A 21,532-nucleotide genomic window follows, 5' to 3' on the forward strand; every position below is an offset into this window, starting at 1 on the left:
ACAATTAAAGGCAGATGTGGCACTTAAGGGAAGACTATGAAATTTTCCCCATAACTCTTATGTCCGGCTGTGTCAGTTGCGTGAAGGAGTTTGAAATTTTGAGGCAATAAAAATAACAGTGGAAAGTATGAAAGCAGCTTGTGCACTGGGTGTTTGGGGTAGAGGTCGAAGGAGGACGGGGGGGGGGAAACTGTGGGCTCAGGAAATCTGAGGTACGGCCTATTGACCTTTGAATATTGTGCAGAAGGTTGTATTCAAAACCTTTGGGGATGGGTTGTAATCCATAATAGAATGTTGGCTGTCATAATTTTAAGTTAATTGGTGCCACTTTACAATAATCGCTCTGGCTAAGGGCGTCTGCCAAATCCTGTAAATGTAAATGTAAATGTAAATAAGGCTACTCGTATAAAGAGTTTAGACGCACAGCCTGACCCAAACCACCCTCTGCAATAGTTTGTTCATTTCAGTGATGTAGTTTCACTTTAGGGAATCAGCCCACTAATCCCCTGGAGCCAGTACACTGATCACCACAAGATCACATCAGACAGAAACGTTACATTCCTTAGGCTGAAGCCTTTTTACAAATGAGCCGAGGCTTTTTACAGTGAGGATGAAGCTGAGGATTTGTGAAACCAACACCACCTGATCGGGCCTCTCTTCTGTTTTTAGTGAGGAGATGTGAATCTGAGAGTATCTAAAAGATACAGTGTTCACCTTCTACTGTTGCCTGTTCCAGGTGGAAGGGTGGCAGAGGGCTGTGCTGTTGCCTCAGTCAAGTGTAGGCCCAAAGTGGCCAATCAGGAGACTTGGGAGAATTCCTCCTGAGCTGCTTAGCTGCTGTGCCCATCTGGAACAAAATGATTTGACAGGTTTAAAATTGAGCCGGTTTGTGGTTAAAATTCTACAACAACACTTTGGAATGTTAAGCGGTGAGTTTTCTGACAGACAGAAGGCCACGATCTGCCTAGAAAAATGCACAAATACGCGGCACGAGTGTGTCTGATCGCTTGAGCGCATGGCACGGGTGCAGAGGTGCCACAGCTAATCGCTCGCTATTGCTAATCACTGGAAATTTCTCAAACGATGGATGTTTGAAAGATACCAGTAGTTTATACAGTTCAATATGTTACGTGTTATTTATTTTGTTCCTGAAATGTCAGTAATACATTTATTGGGATGACATGGTTTGAACTGTGGCATCATTTATCAAAGTTCTCCCAGGGTGAGGACAAAGTCGGCTGGATTTGGGTGGAAAAAAGCAGCCCCCAGGCTGAAAATTAATCACACTCTGTGCCTGGTCAGGCAGTTTTTGGGCCCCCTCATGAAAGTATATATAGGTTCTGTAAAAAGCACTTTGGGTGTCTTGAAAAGCGCTATATAAGTGCAACATTCATTCATTCATTCATATCATGTTGGGCCCCTGATTCAGACAAATCCAATTATGTTCCAGATCTTTTAGGCCCCTTGTCACTCATGGGCCCTTGAAATTGTCCCCCTCCCCCCCAAGTGCTACTGGCATCCTCCCAACAAACAAATCCCTGGAATGTGCAGAACATTGGAGGAACAGGAGAGGATGGGTAGACTGCCTCGTTGGGTTGGGCCACCTGCTTGTCATGTGATGTGTGGTACAGGGGGCGGAGAAATGGAGGAGAGTCAGAGATGCACAGGACAGAGAGAGAGACATGGCACAATACACGGCTGTGGGGGAAAATGAAGCACAGAGACAGGTAAATGTAGGCAACGGCACAGAGTACAGAAAGGAGTGATAGACAGAAAGGTGGAGGGGTTTTCTGTGGTGGAAAGAGACAGAGGTGTGGGCTGTGCTGCCGGGGGGTGGGGTGAGAAACAGAAGGTAGGGATGGGGTGTGAGCAGAAGGACGAGCCAAGTGGTTCTGTGGTCCTCATGGAGTCAAATGCCATGTGCCTGGAGGGCCAGAGTGAGGCAGTGGGCCTTATGCGCCAGGGCTCAGTTTGTTAGCGTGTTAGCATAGAGGAGGCAGGGAAGGAGGAGCTCCTCATGGGGGAGCTGGCGAGGCAGTTAGGGTGTTATGTTTGGTCCCCCGTGGGGCTGCGTTTGTGGGTGTGTGTGTAGAGCTAGTCAAGCTGTGGTTGGTTGGTTGGTAGGTAGATAGATAGATAGATAGATAGATAGATAGATAGATAGATAGATAGATAGATAGATAGATAGATAGATAGATAGATAGATAGATAGATCTCATTCTTCTCGTCCATTTATTTATTATTTCTTCATGAAACCCAGTGTCAGTGGGTCGCTGGGACCCTGAGGGATTTGTGGCCAGGGTGGTGGTTCGGAGAATCCTGCAGCGGGAACGGCGTCTGCTGCCCTGAATAAGCTTTGACGCGTTTGAATACCCGCCGGCGTCAACTGAAACGGCACCATTACTTCAGCGCATGTTCTGCTTCATGTTCATTTGTGCCGCTGTGCGGGTTTCAGCGTCACGCAAGAAGCCGGTTATGACCGCACCTCCAGCTGCACGCAAAATGTGTGTGTGGATCTGGAAAACAGGAGAGACACATTAGAGCTCAGAAGAAAATCAATTGCAGCAAAATGTGTTTTTTTCTTTCCTCTTCCAGTATGGCAGTAGTGATGCTAGATATCTTGCTTTGCATGTTTACGGCTGTTTTTGCACGGCCACCCCCCCCGTGCCGGTAGTGGCATGCAGCTCTTCTCTGTTTACAGTGAAAATGCATCCGTTTATACAAAACAGTACAAAATGATTCATGCTGCTGATGTGCTGGAATCATGCTGTCATAGTTAGTGGTGTTAGTGTGGGTCCCTGCGGGATACAGAATGTGTAAATCTATGGGGTGTATGGGGCGGGGGGGGGGGAGGGTGTCCTGGGGCATCTTAAGGGCAGGTGACAAGGACATTAATTCCCTTCATGTGAGCGTAATGTGGGGGGCGGTGTGCGGTTCAGTGGTTTGGGTTGCTGTGCTAGTGATTAGAAGGTCACCAGTTCAAGTCTCACCCTTGGCAGAATGATCTCATGGTGCTGCAGGGCACCAGATAAAGGACTGACCATGTGCTCAGACCCTAAGCTTTGCCCTTAAGGAAAGCAAGATGGGATATACAAAAAACAAGCATTTCAATTTAAGTGTACTTCAGAAAATAAAGCATTGCTTCATCATTACCTGATTCAATGTACCTGTACTTCAGCAAATAAAGCATTGCTTCATCATTACCTGATTCAATGTACCTGTACTTCAGCAAATAAAGCATTGCTTCATCATTACCTGATTCAATGTACCTGTACTTCAGCAAATAAAGCATTGCTTCATCAGTTGCTGATTGCTTGTTTCTCGCAGTCTCAGCCTGCATTCCATGCGACTTCATCTCTTCATCTTTTATGATCGTCCCTCTTCACTGTTTCATTAAACCTGTCTCTTCCTCTCATCCTTGGGTCTCCTCGTTCTGTTCCTTGTCCCTCCTGAACAGAAAGTAAACAACAATTAAAGACACAGGTGACTGAGTAGCAGGGATCATCAGAGCACATAGGATTTTTTTTTATGTTTAGATTCTCCATTTGTCTTCTTTGGATGGTTTGCACGAGGGTACAGTGCAGTAAGACATGGAGACCTGGCTCACTGGTGTGTTTAACACCGTGTTCACGGTTGATGCATTGAAGCGGCACAGATTATAGAGCACCTGGCTGGCACAGCGTGATCAGTGACCCCCCCTCCCCCCCCCCCCCCCCCCCGCTGCTAATCTCCCCCCCAGCAGGAAAGGATTGATGACTGTGTTCAGCAGGCAGGTCTCACATGCCCCGCAACACAGCTCATTGGATACTGTGCATGGTCCTTGTGGGGGTCTTTGCAAGAATCCCACCACTTCAAAATCGTGCATAAATAGGTAATGTAGTGATCATGGCTCACTATTTAAGATATTTGGTCAGGGGTCATTGCAAAGGCGATTGTCTTTGCCCAAGGCATGTTGCTGAGGTCAGCTGAAAGTCACGGTTCGCAGCCAGTGGGCACGCTGATCTGCCGGTTTCAAAAAGACCACAGAGTCACCAAGCGAGACCCATGTTGCACTTCTGATACGTAGCAAGTGAACGTCAGATGGGACAGAGCTCAACAGTCCCTGCTGAACGGCGTGTATCAGCGATTTGCACTCTCATAAAATTAATCTTCCCTCTAAAATTTCATCCCTTGGATGAAAACTTGTGACTCTGTATAAGTGGTTGTGTGGTGCATGGATTCTCTTATAAATGCTATGGTCCTAGTGTGATTATTATACAAATATGTTGCTATCGAAACAAGATTTTTGAGCACTCAAATTGTCTAGGGTCACAGCCAGCCTGGAGCCTATCCCAGAAGGCAGAGGGCACGAGGGAGGGGCTGCCTGGACACAGTGTCAGTCCATCTCAGACCACACCTCTCTGCAGCCTTAAAAAAAAAGCAGAAACATAAGTCAGCCTCTGCACTGCAAGCCTCCACACATCTGCTCTGACAGGCCCTTTGATTAACCTTCAGCTGAGCTTGGAGCTGATCTCTCCGAGAGCCAGAAGAGGCTGCTTCCAGACCTTTGCTTCAAAAACCCAATTCCTCTGCCATGGAGTCATCTCTCTTCTAGATGTATGCGTTTAATTCCTCAGCCTCGGGGAGCGAGCGGAATTAGGGGCTATTTCGTTCGGCACTTTTAACCATGACCCTGCTGACGGAAACACAGGGGCGTAAAAAAGCCCGATGCCAGATACGAGGCACCTCACGTGACGTGTGACACCTCTCCTGCAGTTACACCGAGAGCAGTGAGTTTATTTAATCCGAGGCTGCCTTCCTGAACTGTACTATTGCGGCCAAAATAACAAATAATGTTTTTCGCAATAGTCAGATGAACATATGTAAAACAAGAAGCTTGTCTGGGTCAGCATTCGGTCAAATCATGCAGACTTTTGTCAAGGAAACCAGGTGTATCAGCCTTTAAATTGCTCATTCTGGTTTATTCATCTATGTTCTGTACTCACTTGTCCTTTGCAGGGTTGTGAGGATCTCGAGTCTATCCTGGAAGCTGTGGGTGCAAAGCAGGGAATAACCCAGTACGGGCACCAACCCTTCGCAGGGCACAAACACCATTCGCACTTATGGACAATGTGGCAACTCCAATTAGCCGTAATATGTTTTTGGACTGTGGCGACGGGGGATGGTAAACAGAGAACCCAGAGGAAACTTCATGGCTACACAGGGAGAGCATGCAAACTCCACACACATGGAGCCAGGGTGGTAACTGGAATCCTGGACTCCTGAGTTGAATTAACTAATATAACACAATGACAAGATCTGGCACCTCTGAATTCTGGTCAAGATGTCACATTCAACATTTTGGTGTGTCTCTGTTATTAATGCTGAAATAGCGGCGTGAATCAGCCAACCCTAAAGCATCTCATTAAAACCTTCTGCCAAAAGTTTTTAAATATTTAAAAATCTTCTCAGACGAGACAGCTTTCTGCATTTTTGATATGAGAACTCATCCGAGGTAACCTCCTGTGGGTCAAGGTTGCTGGATTCCTAGAAAGTTTGCAGAGAGCTACATCATCCATGTATATTTACGTTGTTCAGATGAGCATTTTACACAAAGCAAAGTGCTCTTTCATGCATTCCTTCCACTTTACTGCACCAGCTGAGGTCAAGTTCAGAGCGCAGAATGCAGCGGATTCAGTACCTGACCCTTCCTGTGCATGCATGGGTAGGAACATGCAGCTAAGTTTACTGGTATCTCTAAAACTGACTTTAGCGTGAGATTATGTGCATGCGATTCAGGTTGTGCACTGCCCCAGTACTGTTATGCAAAATCGATAGAATAATTCGGATTAATTAAGTCGCTTTCGATAACACAGTTACAGGCAACAAACCTATCTCACGAACCACTGGGCAAACGGCCACTGCCAGCATTCTTGTGTGCTGTGAGGATATGAAGGTGAAAATCTAAAATCCATCCATCTGTATAAATTCCTGCAGTTAAAACATAAGCTGCGTACACTCGTGCTTTAAATTGTGTGGACTAAGCGTTAAATAGCAATAACAGGTAAATAGGTTAGGCTACCAACACATTATATGGTTTAACACCGGGATACGCCAAGATTACCAAGCCTAATTACTCGCTTATTTATAGCGGGACAGTTCATCTGCTTGCCTAATCCTGGTCCATCTCTCCCTGTTTAAACCCATTACGAAGAAATCCTTCAAACGCTTCATTGTAGCTCAATACAATGCATGACACCATATAAATGTAAGAGTTTCTGTCAGTCACTCCTGTCCGGTCGAGGAAGCATGACTATTTGCGATAAATGAAGCGCCGTGACGTCTTCAATTAAATTTTCCGCCTCTATATGGTTTAAATGTCATCGTGTCCATGATGTTTATCTCAGCGAGTTAACGTGTGAAATTAATCTAAAGGTCGAACTGTAACATGGACGTGTGGAGGAGAAAGTAAATCCAGGTGTTTGTAATTTTGCGCCGGCAAACATCCACAGCCAGTCGGTAGCGCAGTCCGGACCATTGGTTCAGACAGGGTGACGCGGGCCATCGGGAGCTCACCAGCTGGTGATTCCCCGCCCCATTCCTGCGTGTTGAGTACCCGATCACGGTCCGCCTGTCAGTCTGAATATACATGCAGTCCTCCGCGATGCTAGGCGATCGGATCGCCGCAGAGACAGCGGAGAAGCCTGGGAAGGCACACTCCAGCCGAGCTGGAATGAAGCCTTTTGGGGGGAGCGAGCAGCTCGCCCGCCGGCAGCCGCACCATAATAACAACAACATGCCCTTCGCCATCCACTGCCACATAGGAAAGGAGATCAAGCATATTTGCGGGAACTGCAGCCGCGGGACTGAGGCGCAGGACGGTGAGTTTCAGCTGAGAGCAATCGGAGCGGATCGGACAGCTGATGACCGACGTCCCGTTATGGTCTGTGGGTGTCCGCGCAGGGCGTGAACATGCGGCTTCACACCGCGCGGATCCCCCTGGATATCTAGTATGCAGTGACATCGTCGCGTTTTCAACTTATACTTGAATTTATTTGGATTTACTCCAACAACAAATCTCCGTAGCAGTGTTACAAAATAGCTAATCAAGCTTGGCCATAAACTGACACTGTATGGCAGCGCTGGGTCCCTCTCTTGTGGTTTTAAATCTGAACCGATAGCCAGAATTAAATTTGACATAAAACATATTGCGTAACCACTCGGCAGCCCATGAGCATATTAAAATAATTTTTCAAAAACCAGAAGATTGCACGTGCACGTTGCAATTTTTGGATTGAAATAATAATCATGTGATCGAGCAAAAGTACCATATATTATTCCGATTGTATCAGTGTTGGCACAATAATTGCAAAATGATTTGCACCATCTGACGGTCTTATGGTAGGATATGGGACTGAAGAGCTTTTCCGTTTGAAACGTTGAGGTGAGTGGGTTAACAGTGGACTTTTTGTTTCCTTCAGGAAATTTTTCAGTCACGCAGTCCCACAGTAATGTATTTACGTTTAAACTGGTGGACATTTTTGGGTAACATGACGAATAAGTCAGTTAAAACAACGGCGATTAGGGGTATTCGTCACCGAAGCTCACTGCAAAGTTAAAAGTAAGTGTCTGAGTATGTATCTGCATAATTAATTTTTTTAAATATAAAAAAATTATAATATTGCTGAGAGCAAGTAACTGGACTGCTGTTAAGAGTTATAGGAAACTGCTTGACTGCTGTGTAACCGCGTTGTGTAAACTCAGAGCAATATGTATTTCAGGGTGATCATTTTACCGAAAATGGATCTGTAGTCATCGATTTTTCTGTCTTTTTTTAACCTAGAGGTTCCATCCGGTTTTAGGCCTAAATCAGCAACTGTCGATTTTTTTTTTTTTGTGGATTCAGTGATTATGCTTCTGTACGATGCTTTGTTCCGGTAGCCAAGATGCATGCTTCACCCGCCGCCTTTGATGACATTTACATCCCGATCCCTGGCCTGGAATTCTGCTTGGACGCACATATTAGGATCTATTCCAAACTGTCATTAAGGAATCTGTTGGATGAGAACAGTAGATATGGGGGATTCAATGTAAAAATAAATAAGGGTCTACTTTGACCCATAAGGTAACATAATCGCTTTGTCACTTTTAAATTAGAAAAAAAGATTGTCTTTTAAAGATGGTGCCCAGGCCATCCATATATATATATATATATATATATATATATATATATATATATATATATATATATATCATAAATTTAGTTTTGCAGTTTAAAATTTGTGTTCAAGTCTTGTTGGTTGTTTACTGCAGTGATGGCAGACAGGCACCAACAAATACCTCGATATCGTCTTGTGCCTCAGTTGTACTGTATAAATTAAACTAGCCTTGTCCTGCCTTTTCAGCTGAGGAAGTGGAAAGACTGGCGGCAATGCGCTCTGAGTCCCTCGTACCCGGGACCCACACTCCTCCCATCCGCAGAAGAAGCAAATTCGCCACCCTGGGGCGGCTCTTCAAACCCTGGAAGTGGAGAAAGAAGAAGAGTGAGAAGTTCAAGCAGACCTCCGCAGGTGAGGCTCCATTCCCGGCTTTGATCATACTCTCCATCGTCATTTTCCTGTTTGTTACATAAATGTTTCTCTCTGTTCTGCCCTCCAAGGCTTCTGTTAGATCAATTAATCAACTGAATTTGAGTAATGAGTTAATTTTTACAAATTTACAGTTAAAATTTAGTGAACAAAGCTGAAATGTAAAGTGTTTAGCAGGCTGTGGCTACCAGTGTGACACGTCAGGTGACCATTGACCTGCCCCAATTCCCAAGCTCTTTGCCTCCCCTTTGTATCAGTCACATGACACTAAGGGAATAATTGGGGCGGAGCTTCTGATGAGTGACCAGTCGGCTCTGGGTGTTGATTGGTGTACAGAGAAGCAGCCGGCTGCTTTGATGAATCCGGAGAGGAAGTGTAGGGTAGCTGTGATATCCACACAGACTCTGTTTGGTTTCACTTACATCTTTGCTGATAGTCTCTGTTTTAAATTACAAAATCCCATGGAGGTGCTTTGAAATATTAAATTATAGGCCATGTTCTGTAAGATTTTTCTGACATTAGCCAAAAATTTATGGATGCCTGGCCTCAGACCGCTATCCCCCCACTCCCCACCTGATTGCTCTTATTACAGTACATGTTTACACAAACATTTTGATTTTGGGTTAGCGAAGGTCAGTCTGTTTTGACTGCATCCCATTCTGATTGCCTGATGGTTCGTCCCTCTGGAATCTGGATGCGTGTGGAGCATTTGTTACAGTGGTTATAACAGACAGACTTTTGTTTCTGTATGAAATGAGCTTTTCTCCCACCAGGTTGATCCAGCCATCTCTCTCCAATGGCAGCAACTGAAGTGAATTGTTCACTGATAGAATATATTACGGCAGCAATAAGTCACCCTAAGAGAACCTCCATTTGTGTTCCTCTGAGGGCATGACCTGGTCAGGTTGATGGTTTGTTTATGTCGATGGGCCTTGTTGAATCGTTCCTCCTTGGCCGGTTGCTTCTTTGTAGCATTTTATGATTATATGATTTGCAATCTCTTCATGAAAATGGCCTGAAAGGTCGCCGACTGTTTTGCATCCACAACTTCCTTTGTGATGCCATTTCCTTAGTGATACAAAGCCACTGATGGCATAGAGAAAACAAGCAAACGGTGTCGATTTTATTATAAAATCAGCTAGCTGTCTTGGTATATTTTGAGGAACAAGCGAGAACTGGAGATTTAGTCCTACGATCTATACACTCGGTCCTTGACTGTGTCTGATTTGTCACAAAGATCTTGGTGCCGTAAACGCAGCTACATGAACAGACAGGGCACTGACCCGCCAGACCTGACACGTGAACACGGACACAGACATGCGTCCAACTCCGGTCTTCCGTATTTCCCAAATGATCTCCTCCAGGCCTGCTCTGCATCCTGCTTGGTGCGATTCTGCAAAGACTTCAAGAAATATTTATTAAAGTGTCATTAACAAGAATGGAGATGTATACAAAAAATAATCCAGATAGGGTTGCTGTAATCATCGTGTCTCATAAAAAGGCTTGGTTTTATTAAAGCCCAACTGATGAAGTGCCTTCCCTTGAGTACAGCAATTAATGACGTCAATGAGCATTTAATGCTGTCGTTGAGTACATTGGGAAAATGACATTGAAGTCAAGGCTCAGCTTATGGGCTTCTTCATTAAATGCCATTTTTATTATTTTTTAAAATGAAAGCAATGGCCATTTTCTGGGTTGTAATGATGCACTGGATGCACCTTGGCTGACGGTGAGTTTTACTGTACCTTGCGCTTGAATTTGGCTTTAAGATGCAGATTTTGGGCAGATGTTATGATACCCTGCAGGATCCAGCAGAGGGAGAAGCCATGTGATTATACCCCATCAAGGACAAAGGAGGGATTGAGCGTAACACGCACACATGCTCATGCACAGCTTTCCTCTAATCTGCAAAGTCTGCGATTCCTGGGATCTACATGACAGTGATGGAGAGTCACAACAGCACTCCTCCTCCTATTTGCCAAGTGGCTTGTGGATATTTTTTGAAAGGGTACAGCTGAAGCGGTCACTGATCGGTCCGTATGATCCTAGTGGCTAGCAGCAAGTCTGTTTTTATGGTTGTATATAGCATGTACTGTTTTTGGGGGTGAATCTAGGGCTTTTTTTTAAGATGGCTTGCATAAGAGGGGCCATAATTCATATAGAGAGGACAACCTTGTTAGCCAATGATATGTTTTGGATCTTTGAGTGACAAGTGATGGGGCATTCTGGGAGGCCAATCAGCTGGGGCTCCTGGCCCTATGACCCCCGCCCCTGTACACTGCTGATATGTTTTTTAAAAGCCCCAAATGGACATAGAGAGTGGCTGGGGGTGGAGGGGGGGAGTGGTGAACAGCTACCTTTTGTGGTTTATGTGTCCTTTTCAGTTGGGTGGGGTAAGCTTTCCGCTTGCTGCCTTTCCATGTTATGAATTGTGCTCTGAAAAGTCTCTGGCTCCAAGCGCAAATCTTAAACTTCCACAGTTGGAACTCTAATTCCCGGTTAATGCCGCTGGCGAGTGGCCGTCTGGTGAAGTAATTCATTTGGCCCTGGTTCCGTCTCCCTTCAGCCGGCCCATTTCTGTCCTCACTATTTCGGGACATGATGGCGGAGCGCTTAAACTCGACCCTCAAGTGCCAGTGTGCTGGACCAAACCATTTTATCCAGCCTTTGGTCGATCTTTGTTACCAGCACCCCATGTGGCGTCTTTTCTGTGGCATTTAATTGCTTAAACGCTCTTTGTTTTTGGACAGACAGGTGTCTCAGACCAGTGCTGGTGAACCCATTAGGCAACATAGGCGGTTGCCCAGACACCGTCTGTATCTTAGATGGGGGGGCACTCGCAGTGATGCTTACCTGGAGTGCCACATGGGCTTCAGCCGGCACGGTCAGTGCCGATTGGTCAAAGTGCCCCATAAGACATAAATGGTGATGTGCAGGGCTCCAGATGGCGACTAAAATGGTCGCCAATGTCGCTAGATTTTTTTTTTTTGCGACGGCGGTATAATGGCTTATTATCAATTGAGGAAATGTGACAAAATGTTGTGGCTACTGCTTTGTGTGAATGAAGCGTGAGTGTGCCCTGCTTGTTCTGTGCTGTATATTATTTATTTGTGTGGTTTTGCCCCATTATGCCTGTATGGGTTAGTGTCTCGGTTTATATCCCAGTTTTGCTGGGAAATGATCCTGCTTGGGTACCGGAAAGCCACTGTGAAAATGTGGTGAACATCACCTCACCTGCTAACTTTTTGTCCGTGTCGTCCTTTACCTCCTCCTCACCCCGTGTTTCCGTGAGGGGGGGGGGTCATGTGCGGGGGCAGCAACTACTGTAGGATTCATGTTCTGGCATGGCTGCTACCCGGGCCCCTCCACCCTGGTCACATCTGCCAGTCTGGTGTCCCCCCCCCCATTCTGCTCTCAAACTGATCCCCCAGCTGTCATGGCACTTTGGTTTGCGTGCCCCCTTCCTGGGAGCACCACCTCCACCTGGGGGGTTGGGGGATCCATTCCCACACCAGGGCCGTGCCAAGACCTTTAGAGGAGCAGATGCTCAAATTTAAAAAGATGCACATGGATCAAGATGTTGGAACACCGACTACAACGTAGCTTGCTGAACCATGACAGCTGATTCTCGAAGAGAATGTAAAATGAAATGTAATTGAAGACATAGGCATTTCCCAAACTGTGTTATTGTGGTCACTATTTGAAGATTACACTCAGAGTTGCAAACTACTCTCAGGCTGCCGGATATTGCTGTTTCTTGTCAGTTTCTGCTGGAGCTGTTAACAAACAGGAATATATACCAGAAAGCCCTGCTGTAAGGCTGTATGCAGTACATAATGCAGCCAGTACAAAACAAAATAATACATTTTAGCTGTAGTATATTAAAATAAACAACAAAATAATGCTAATGGAAATTCTTTACTGGAGATTGAATGATGAATGTGTAATCGTATTACTCTAAACAATGAGATGAACAATTAAAACCGTATATATTGTCTTCTTTCATAGTTTAGTTTGCAATCTAGTTGTAGCACATTAACAACCAAAAGCTGTTTTATGTTTATTTGTGTTCAGTTTTTTGAATTTATTTCTCTCAAATGTGAAAATATTTGGGCTATATGGGGGGTGGACTAAGCCCCGCCCTTGGCAGAGCAGTCACATGTCCGTGGGTCTTTAGCCAAGGACCTTGACCCCCAGATCCAGGGGTGCTACCTTTTTTTTGTTGTTTTTAAAAAAATTGATAACAAAAATGTTATTGAATAAATGTATCACTGAACACATGCTGTCCAAACTAGCAAAGCAAGCAGAGAACTAAGGAGCCTATAATGTATTGCTGGCTGGTTACTATGCTGCTGCTCGATTTCTCGTTGCTTTGAACCTCCGGAGTAGCTGTCTCTCTATGAAGTGCACAAATAGTTCGGTTGTTTCACTTCAGATATTGTAATGGTTCAGCTTTTAATTTAAACTGCAGTTATGACTGCTGCTGCTTCAAATTCATGGGCATGTGTGAGCTGCTGGTTATGTGCTTCATTTGTATTGGCCAATGGGAAGGGAGACGCAAACGAATGACGTAATGAACACATGGCTACCGGCAGTTTTACCCTTCTGCCCATTCATTGGCTAATTTCTTCTTGATAAAGAAGCAAAAAAAAAAACACCATCCCAAAAAGGGCACCAGGGCCTTCGAGGGCAGGTGCTTGAGCATCTAAGTGTGGTGTACCGCCCCCCCCCCCCCCCCCGTGCATGGTCCATAGGGTCCATGAGTGGGCGAATGTACCTCTGACCTGTCCTGGTCATCGCATTAGGTAAGCTGGGGGGCTGCCTAGGGCGCCATATTCTGAGGGGGTGCAGGCTTAGTTCACCAGTTTCACCTTATGCATTTACATCTTTAACAGAAGCTTTTGTCCAAAACAACAAGCAAGTGCATAGGTGGAGCTAGGCTGAGCTTCCAATGAGTGCCCAGGTACAAGTGTGAGTAGTTTTGGAGCAGGAGCTACACAGTATCTACCAGCAAAGCAATAACCTAATAAGACTATTCAATGACCAAAAGTGCAACCTACGAACGTTGAGTGAATGTAAAGAGGCATCAAATTGGTGGAGAAATTCAAGGCACCGATGGGTCTTAGGTTTTTTTTTTTTTTTTGAAGATGGAGTCTGATGAATGAATGTGGTTCAGCAGCTCATACGACCATCGAGGAACCGCACTTGAAAACCCTTTGGAGTGACACAGTGTGGTGGAGGAAGCACAGAGCAGTGTTGGTTTACTGATCAAAGAGGGTTAGATGTGACATAGGTCTTTAGGAGCCTATTGATGGATGACACAGATAGAGGGGCACTGACTGTGAAGCTTGCATAGGGTGCCACATGTTCTTCGACCTGCACGGTCTCAGCGTATTGGTTGTTATGTCTGCACAAAAATGGTCTGTGGGCAGAAGTAAAAATGTTCTCTCTCTGACCCAGTTAGATTGTAGAGGAGGTTGGTCCAAGCAATTAGAGGAGGCGGGACCAGGATATCTGATTGGTTGGGCCCATCTCCTCCAGTTACTTGGACCCTCCTCCCCTACAATCTGACTGTTTATCTCTTTGAACCATCATTTTTCTTTCTGTCGTCAGAACATTTTTAAGTAAAACACCCATGAGTTAAATAAATAGAGGCAGTTACATGGACCTTGTCTGTGGAGAGGCTGATGTTCTATACTCTCCTCCTCTGTTTCTCTCGCAGCTCTGGAACGCAAGATATCCAGCAGGCAGAGCCGGGAGGAGCTGATCAAGCGTGGCGTGTTGAAAGAGATCTTCGAGAAAGGTGAGCCCCCATCTGGGACCCCCCATGAAGGTCCGCTCAGCAGGTCTGCCCTAGCTGGGACCCCATGTTTAAACATCCGATGGAATCTGATGTTTCTCTCTCAGCACAGGGATTTTATTTCTGTTTTCAGTATCTAAGACCTGCTGGATAGACTCTCGTCAGCCTGGTCATTGGGACATCTCATTCAGAAAGCATGGAGGAGAAACATCACTCTCACCATGCTTGGAGCATCTCATTAGCTTGGAGAATAAGGACCTTCATGCAGGATGCGTTTGGGGCTGCTTGGCTGAGTCTACATGCTCTGCAGCTTTAGGGTCCAAAACAAGGCATGATTGGAACTTGCATTAGCGGCTGGGCTATGCAAGATCTCTGCACACTCCGTACTGGCTCTGGGTTCTAAATTGAGATGCTGGTGTAGCAAAGGAATGGACTGTAGAACCCAAGTTTCAGTAGGAGTTGTTGGCCCCTGTTGGGTCAGGAATGTCATGTGTCTTAGGACTGATTCATATTTTTTTTTGTAGCACCATAAAAAGAAGATTGGTACTTGAGGAAAACGACGAAGTCATTCCAGCTGTTCACACAGATGCGGTGTTTTTCAGATTTTTCATTTGAATGATTGTGCCGTGTACAAACCAGCTGAGAGCACTTGAAATGGCTCCATAATCTTCCTTAGTTGAGCTTTTCATTATTCTAAAAAGGACCCTCACTTCCCCCCAGTGTGGCCCCCCCATGCCTGTGGAGACGCTTATAAAGTCGGCAGATACTTCCTAAATGTAGTCATGTGACTTCATCTGAAAGTGTCATGTGGCCACGTTCTGAGTGTTCTATCGGGTACAGATCAGTCTTCCGTTCTGTTGGTGTTAACCTGCTTTCACTTGCTGTGGTTTATTTGTCTTGCTTGATCTTCAGGATCTGGTTTCTACTGAATTACTCCCATATATCTTGGCATTTCCTTTCTCTAGTCATTTGCACAACAAAAATCATCATCAGACTCCCCATACTTAGTCCTGCTTCAGCTAAGACCAGCACCTGGCCGCGGTTAACGCAGCACCTCATTGCCTGAGGATGGCGTCTCGTTCCCCGGGAGGCGGCATGTGGCTCCGCAGCTCAGGACTTTGTGCCCATGATTGAAAGGTTGCCGGTTCAAATTCTCTGGTTAGCAGAATGATTTCGCCGTTGAGGTCCTGGGGCCCTTTACTCCCAGTTGCTCTAGGAACTGGCTGATCCTACCTTCTCAGAAACGTGTATGTCGTTTGGATAAAAGCATCTGATAAATAAAAACATTTAAAAGGTCCTTGGGCAGACTGTTAATCTCCGTAGTGCTGAAACATGCACATAACTTACAAAGGACTTTGTACTTCGAGGATCTGACTGTGAAGGAATTGCCCTGGTAACGTTTAGTTTGTATGTCCTTCTATTTAGGCTTGTTTTCAGTACTCGTGTTAATAATAGTAATAACATTTATGCTTATTACCCCTTTGCTCTTTCTGCCGCATCAGACGGTACAATCCCCGTAACAAAGGAGGACGGGAAGTTAGAGAATGGGCAGTCACCCATAGCAACGGCCAGCCCGTTAGATTGCGACGTCTGTCAGGTGCTCTCCCGCCCCGAGCTCATGGACAGCACGGGGACAGGTAAGTCCCGCTGAATCCAGGCCGCTGAAAAGCTGCTGGCTGAGTTGGAGCAGAACTTACACGCCAGCGTCTCGTCTCTGTGTCTGTCCGTGTTTCTCTGTGTGAGTGTGATCACTGTCGTCCCCCAAAGGTCTGTGGGGGCGTGATTTGGAGTCCTCTAATTTAAAGGAACAACATCATGCGGAGGGTGTGAGTGGACATGAAGTCTCATTTAACTACTTAAGATAAAAGAAAAAAAAACTGAGTAACTAATGAAAGTTATACCAGGATGTTGTTCTTGAATTTGATTGGTCAGTGGGGTGTTGATTAAGTAGTGCTGGCCAGGCGAATCACAGTAGTTCTATAATCTTTAATTGTAACTGATATTGCTTAAAATCAAAGATGTAGAACACAATTCAAGATTTACGGAAAGTAATGTATGATCATCGGTGGAAGAAAGTAGTTCTACAAAAATATTTGTTTTTGGTTCTTATATCATAGTTACCACAAATTTTAAGTGAGTTAACCCTTATTTAGAGAGCGGAGAAATTAGGTGACCCTGGTGGCCTCTTCCAGTGTGTGTGTGTGTGTGTGTGTGTGTGTGTGTGTGTGTGTGTGTGTGCGCGCCTATTTTATGGCTAATGATATGTAATTAATGATGCTCTCATCATAACATTCGCTCCATTTGGCTTGTGGCCAGTTTAGGAAGCAGGTATTTAATCTGTTAACCGAGACCTGAGAGCCATAACCAATCAGGATCCAGCTGCACCCCTCCACAGTCATAATTCTCTCCAGCTCGTGGTGCCAAGGGCTCCCCCTCATGGGATAGTCGTGTATTGCAGTTGGCCTCGCACATGCAGAATGGGAGGGGTCCTTATTTTGTACGTGTAGTGTAATGCATGGTTAGGGGTTGCGAGACAGGATTGGTTGGCAAGTTTTGGAGTGGGTGGCTGCGTTTGTAATGAAAGGCTAACATAAATTTTTATAGATTTAGCATTGCGTGTGATTAGTTTTTAATTTTCAGTTCGGCTCCTGGGATTTTCAGGAATCAGCCTTGTCAGCCTTGTGATGTTACTGGGTTTGTCACTTAACGGGCCCATAGATCACGCTGACACGTTTACAGATTCAGGCTCAGGGTTACATTTAATACTTGGCATTTTTCAAACTTAAAAAAATAACTCATCAGTCTGTGTGTGTGCATGTGCGAGCACACACACGTGTCTTGAATGCTCATTACGCTTCTCCCCCATAATACATACACTCCATATCACCTCCACCAATAATACTGCCTGTCCTAGTCTCTGTGGGAGCCATTATAAAGAAGCTTCCAGTAGCGTCTCAAACTAACCTCCTTCTCCTCTCACTGCAGCCTCCATGGAGTACCAGATGTCGGCCAAGGTGGGCACTTGTCCGGTGGACCACGCTGGGAAGTCATCCGTACTTTTCGCCGGCCCCAAGAAAACCGCCGCCTTTCCTGGTGATGGCCAGGACACGCCCATCAAGCAGCCCCCCTTTGCCAAGCAGCCCCCGGCCCTTCCCCCGAAGCCCTTCACAAGGTTGCCCAATCACATCGCTGGTAAGTCCCTCAGCTCCACCTCCTTCAGGACCTCATTGGTTGGAAGGAGGGACGTGTCCAAAGGCAAAAGTAATTTTTCTAGCCTGGAAGGCAGACCGGATTGCTTATACAATTCCCAGTGTCCGTGTCTAATTACTGATGGAAAATCACTTTTGCACTCGCCTCTTTGTTCAGTATCCTTTTGTTCCCGATATGAGAGTTCATCCGATTTTGTGGTACTGTGGTGATACAGCCAAAAGGCAATGCCGGTGCCGGGAGAGTCTGGCAGATGGCTGCTTAAAGGAGCTTCTGGCTGAGTCCCTACTCACCCCATAGCTAGTCTGTCAGTGTCTTCTAAACTTTGACGGCCCCCGATCTGCACCTAAGCTAACGCTGACTTCAGGTCGAGCACCATGAGAGCCTTCTGCCTGCATTCTGATGATGCCGCATGTCGTCGGTTCCTAAATCCGCCAATGTCACGAAGGACGCCGATTGGCACAAACCTTGTGGTTTTCAAAGCCAGAGCTCTCATTAAAATATAATAAACACTGCTGGCCCAACTGTTTGCAGGGGCCCTAAGCTAAATTTGAGTTGTGGCCCTGATCAGATGAGGGTGGCCCAGGTGGCCACTGGGCCCTAAGAACCCACTTAATTTGCTTATGCCTTGGGCCAGCCCTGATGATTAGGATTGTGATTAATGGGTTGAAGATGATGAGGTGTTGCAAATCAGAGAGCTTAACCCCCCCCCCACAGACCCAGGTCAGCCCGTAAAGATGCCATGCATGGTGGGCAGGCTCTCCCCGCCTCTGCCCCCCAAGAAGGTGGTGATCTGCGCCCCTCCAGGAGGTTTGGAGCCCCTGTTCCCCACCTTCTCCCAGAAGTGCCCCTCAACGCAGCCCCCGGGCACCCACCATGGTGGCCTGCTGCCCTCCCTCCAGGGGGCGCCTTCTTCGGCCGTGCTTCAGTACAGTACGCTGCCCGTCCCCGTGCACCCACCCAGCCGCGTCATCGAGGAGCTCAACAAGACACTGGCACTGACCATGCAGCGGCTGGAGAGGTGGGTCTGCGTGCGTGTGTGTGTGTGTGTGTGTGTGTGTGTGTGTGTGTGTGTGTGTGTGTGTGTGTGTGAGAGAGAGACACTATATGGGAGTGTGAGAACGACAGAGAGACCCCATGAAGATGCTAGTTAAACCAGTGCTGTGCCAGAAACCACTTATTTTAATTTCATTAAGGAGACAAGATCTCACAGACCTTCTGGTTCACCAGTTCCCGGTATTGTGTCGGGTTAGGGTTTTAGCCTTTGCATTAAAGTGAGAGTGAGCAGGTGTGTATGATGGTGCATCATTGGATATGAATACGATGCAATATGTGTGCTGGCATCGCAGCACTAAAGACACCGTCCACCCTCCCCATCGCTGAAAGACATTATTATTTGTAAGTGATTAAGTGTTTCAGCATCTTTTTGATCCCTGCTGTACTCCTCACTGCCTGTTTGTGGTGATTTCTCACAGTTTGTGGAATATAGCACCTTTTCATATCCCCAGTTGTTCGTGAGACACAGAGTTTGGAAGCCTGGGCCAGTGGGGGAATTAGTCACCAGTGTCCCTAACTGACCTCTGGCCCCCACTTGTCACGGCTCACTGACTGGTCCCTCTCGAGCACTGGTTGCCCTCCTGGCTCGGACCAAGATTCCCAGCTTCTGCTCTGATTGGATTGCTGCCTTTTTTTTTTTCTCTGAGGACCCCTCCCACCAGCCCCCTACCCCCCGGCCATATGGGTTAACAGCTGGTGGGTCTGGCACCGCTGACCTGAGAAATCCTCTGTCACACCGGTTTAGTTGAATGCCATGGGAGCCACATACCTCTTGATAAGGACGGCAGAAGACTTTCTTTAAGAAAAACCATAAACATATTTTTCTCCTTGCTTTCCTGCCTGAGTTATTTGGGAGGTTCTGCAGTGTGTCAAAGGAACCTGCTGGTTTAAGATCAATAAAAATAGAGTTTAACGTTCAGAGTTATTTCCCTGGTTACAAAAGAGGCTTTATCTCGAAGTTGTGAGACGCCACCCTTTTGCACCAGTGCCCACGTTCTGTGCTGCTGGTTGAGGTGCTGAACCAGGCCTTTCCTGATTTAGATTCTAATGCAGAGTTTCCTGTTGTACCTTTTAAGAAAGTGCGACTTCCTCTGTGAATTTCAGGCTTGGTGTTTGTTGTTTTTTGTGGAATACAACTTATTTTCGATGAACAGAAGGTCTGTTAAATTAAGAAGTCAGCTGGTAGATACTGGTGAGTTCGACGGCATGGTGATGTCTTCAAGGTGACGTACGCCGCCTCGTGATTCCGCATTACCCCTCCCCCAGTAGGGGGTGGGGGTTTTTGCCCCCTCTGTCGCTCAGCTGAAGTTCCATTTCATCCGTGGTTTGTGGGTTCTCTGATGCCTTTACCTTAACCCCCCCATCCCCCATCCCCCATCCCCCATCCTCCATCCTCCTGCGGCTATTGGAGCTGAGGGGCAGCAGCAACACAGCAGATTCTGCGACCACTGCAGACAGCCCTTCCTTGTGGAAGTGAGCTCACGTCTAAAGAGCTGCAGGTTTCTCTCAGGCTTAAGGTCCATCAGCTTTGTGCCCTGGAAGCTTTGACAGTCACGCTTTTCCCTCTGGGTTAACTTTCCTGAGGCATTTTCTAAACCAAATGATTGTTGACGAGTGTTACCCTTTATAGGATCTGAACACGCGGCCTCCCCTTTAAAAGTCAACTGCTGATAAGATCACCCCATTTCTCAGTTCTAAATATACATGAAGGGAGGAGGTGGATTCCTGTCTTGTGTTTCTCGTGTTTTTCATGTTTAAAATGTCAACATCGGTGGCGTTTATTTACTGATTGTCCCATTAGATGCTCATGGTGTCTCATTGTGAAATGCAGTACTGTGCAAAAGTCTTGGGCAGTCAAAGAAAATAATGTTTAAATCATTTACACGTTGGTGGAAAACTATGATATTATGTCTGTCAAAGTGTGTCAGCTTAGTCATTTCAAAACCTCTCTTAAAGTCCCGCAGTATTTTCAGCAACAGTGCAGCAGCAACCAAGTATTTATTTTTGACAAACCTAACCCAGTACCTCACCTAGTTTGGTTAATCAATACATTGCGTTATTTAAGTAATTAGGTTAATCGATTTTATTGAACTGGTGGTGAAATTATGAAAATAATTATGGTGGTGAAACAAATCTGTGGAAAGACTGTGGTGCCCCTGAGGTGAGAGTTGGGAACTGAGGTGGTTTCATCTAGCCATCCAACAAAATATCAGCACCTTTTTGGGTAACAGAAGAAATTCTAATTTATTTTATGTTGCATATATATTTTCTGAGCAAATATACACTTACTACCCAGATGAATAGCTTAAACATTTTACTTTGACTACCTAAGACTACACAGTACCATGCATGGTAACATAACATTGCAAATAAACAACCTTTTTTGTGTGTACTTGTTTGGAGATATGATAGGTTGGACATGTTTACATGAACCAAACTAACTTCCTGTTTTTGGTATATAAAGCTAAATGAATCCATTTCCTGAGTGGATAGTTTAGCATTGAACGTAACAGCAAATCGGTTTGTTTGTGTTTTTGGTGCGGTGTGGTGGTTACCATAGTAACATGAGTGAAATGATCTTCCTGTTATCGTCCAATCACAGCTCTGCGCTGCATGTGATCCCCGCGGTTGTGCTTGATTGCGAGGACGACAAGGAGAACATGCCGGACGAGTCTGATTACGAGGACCTGCCCTGCATGTACAAGGATGAGGATGAGGAGGACGAGGAAGACGACGATGGTGAAGAGGAGGACGATGATGACGACGACTCCCTTTTCACGAGTACGTGCCATGAGCATCATCACACAATCGCCGAAAGACCTGCCCGCCTCAGGAATCACTCCACAATCTGGCACCCATTTCCTTCTTGTGGGGGGTGGTGACTTTAATCTATGATGCGTGG

General features: G+C 46.0%; 1 protein-coding gene across 4 annotated transcripts in view; it reads left to right on the forward strand.

The window, feature by feature from the left end:
- The window catches only part of LOC125751163 (phosphatase and actin regulator 1-like), a 48,475-nt gene that overhangs the window by 15,493 nt on the left and 11,450 nt on the right, over positions 1-21,532 (forward strand). The window contains exons 1-7 of one of the 4 annotated variants that reach the window (XM_049029752.1): positions 6,526-6,860; positions 8,385-8,549; positions 14,290-14,370; positions 15,870-16,004; positions 17,353-17,559; positions 18,292-18,595; positions 21,233-21,411. In XM_049029752.1, coding sequence (XP_048885709.1) covers positions 6,629-6,860; positions 8,385-8,549; positions 14,290-14,370; positions 15,870-16,004; positions 17,353-17,559; positions 18,292-18,595; positions 21,233-21,411 — 1,303 coding nt within the window. In that variant the 5' untranslated portion in view covers positions 6,526-6,628. Of the gene's footprint in view, positions 1-6,525; positions 6,861-7,492; positions 7,601-8,384; positions 8,550-14,289; positions 14,371-15,869; positions 16,005-17,352; positions 17,560-18,291; positions 18,596-21,232; positions 21,412-21,532 lie in introns of those variants that run through there. The other 3 variants (XM_049029776.1, XM_049029755.1, XM_049029765.1) reach the window with 3 other exon arrangements.

This window comes from Brienomyrus brachyistius, chromosome 1, assembly GCF_023856365.1.
Source record: "Brienomyrus brachyistius isolate T26 chromosome 1, BBRACH_0.4, whole genome shotgun sequence".
Lineage (NCBI taxonomy): Eukaryota > Metazoa > Chordata > Actinopteri > Osteoglossiformes > Mormyridae > Brienomyrus > Brienomyrus brachyistius.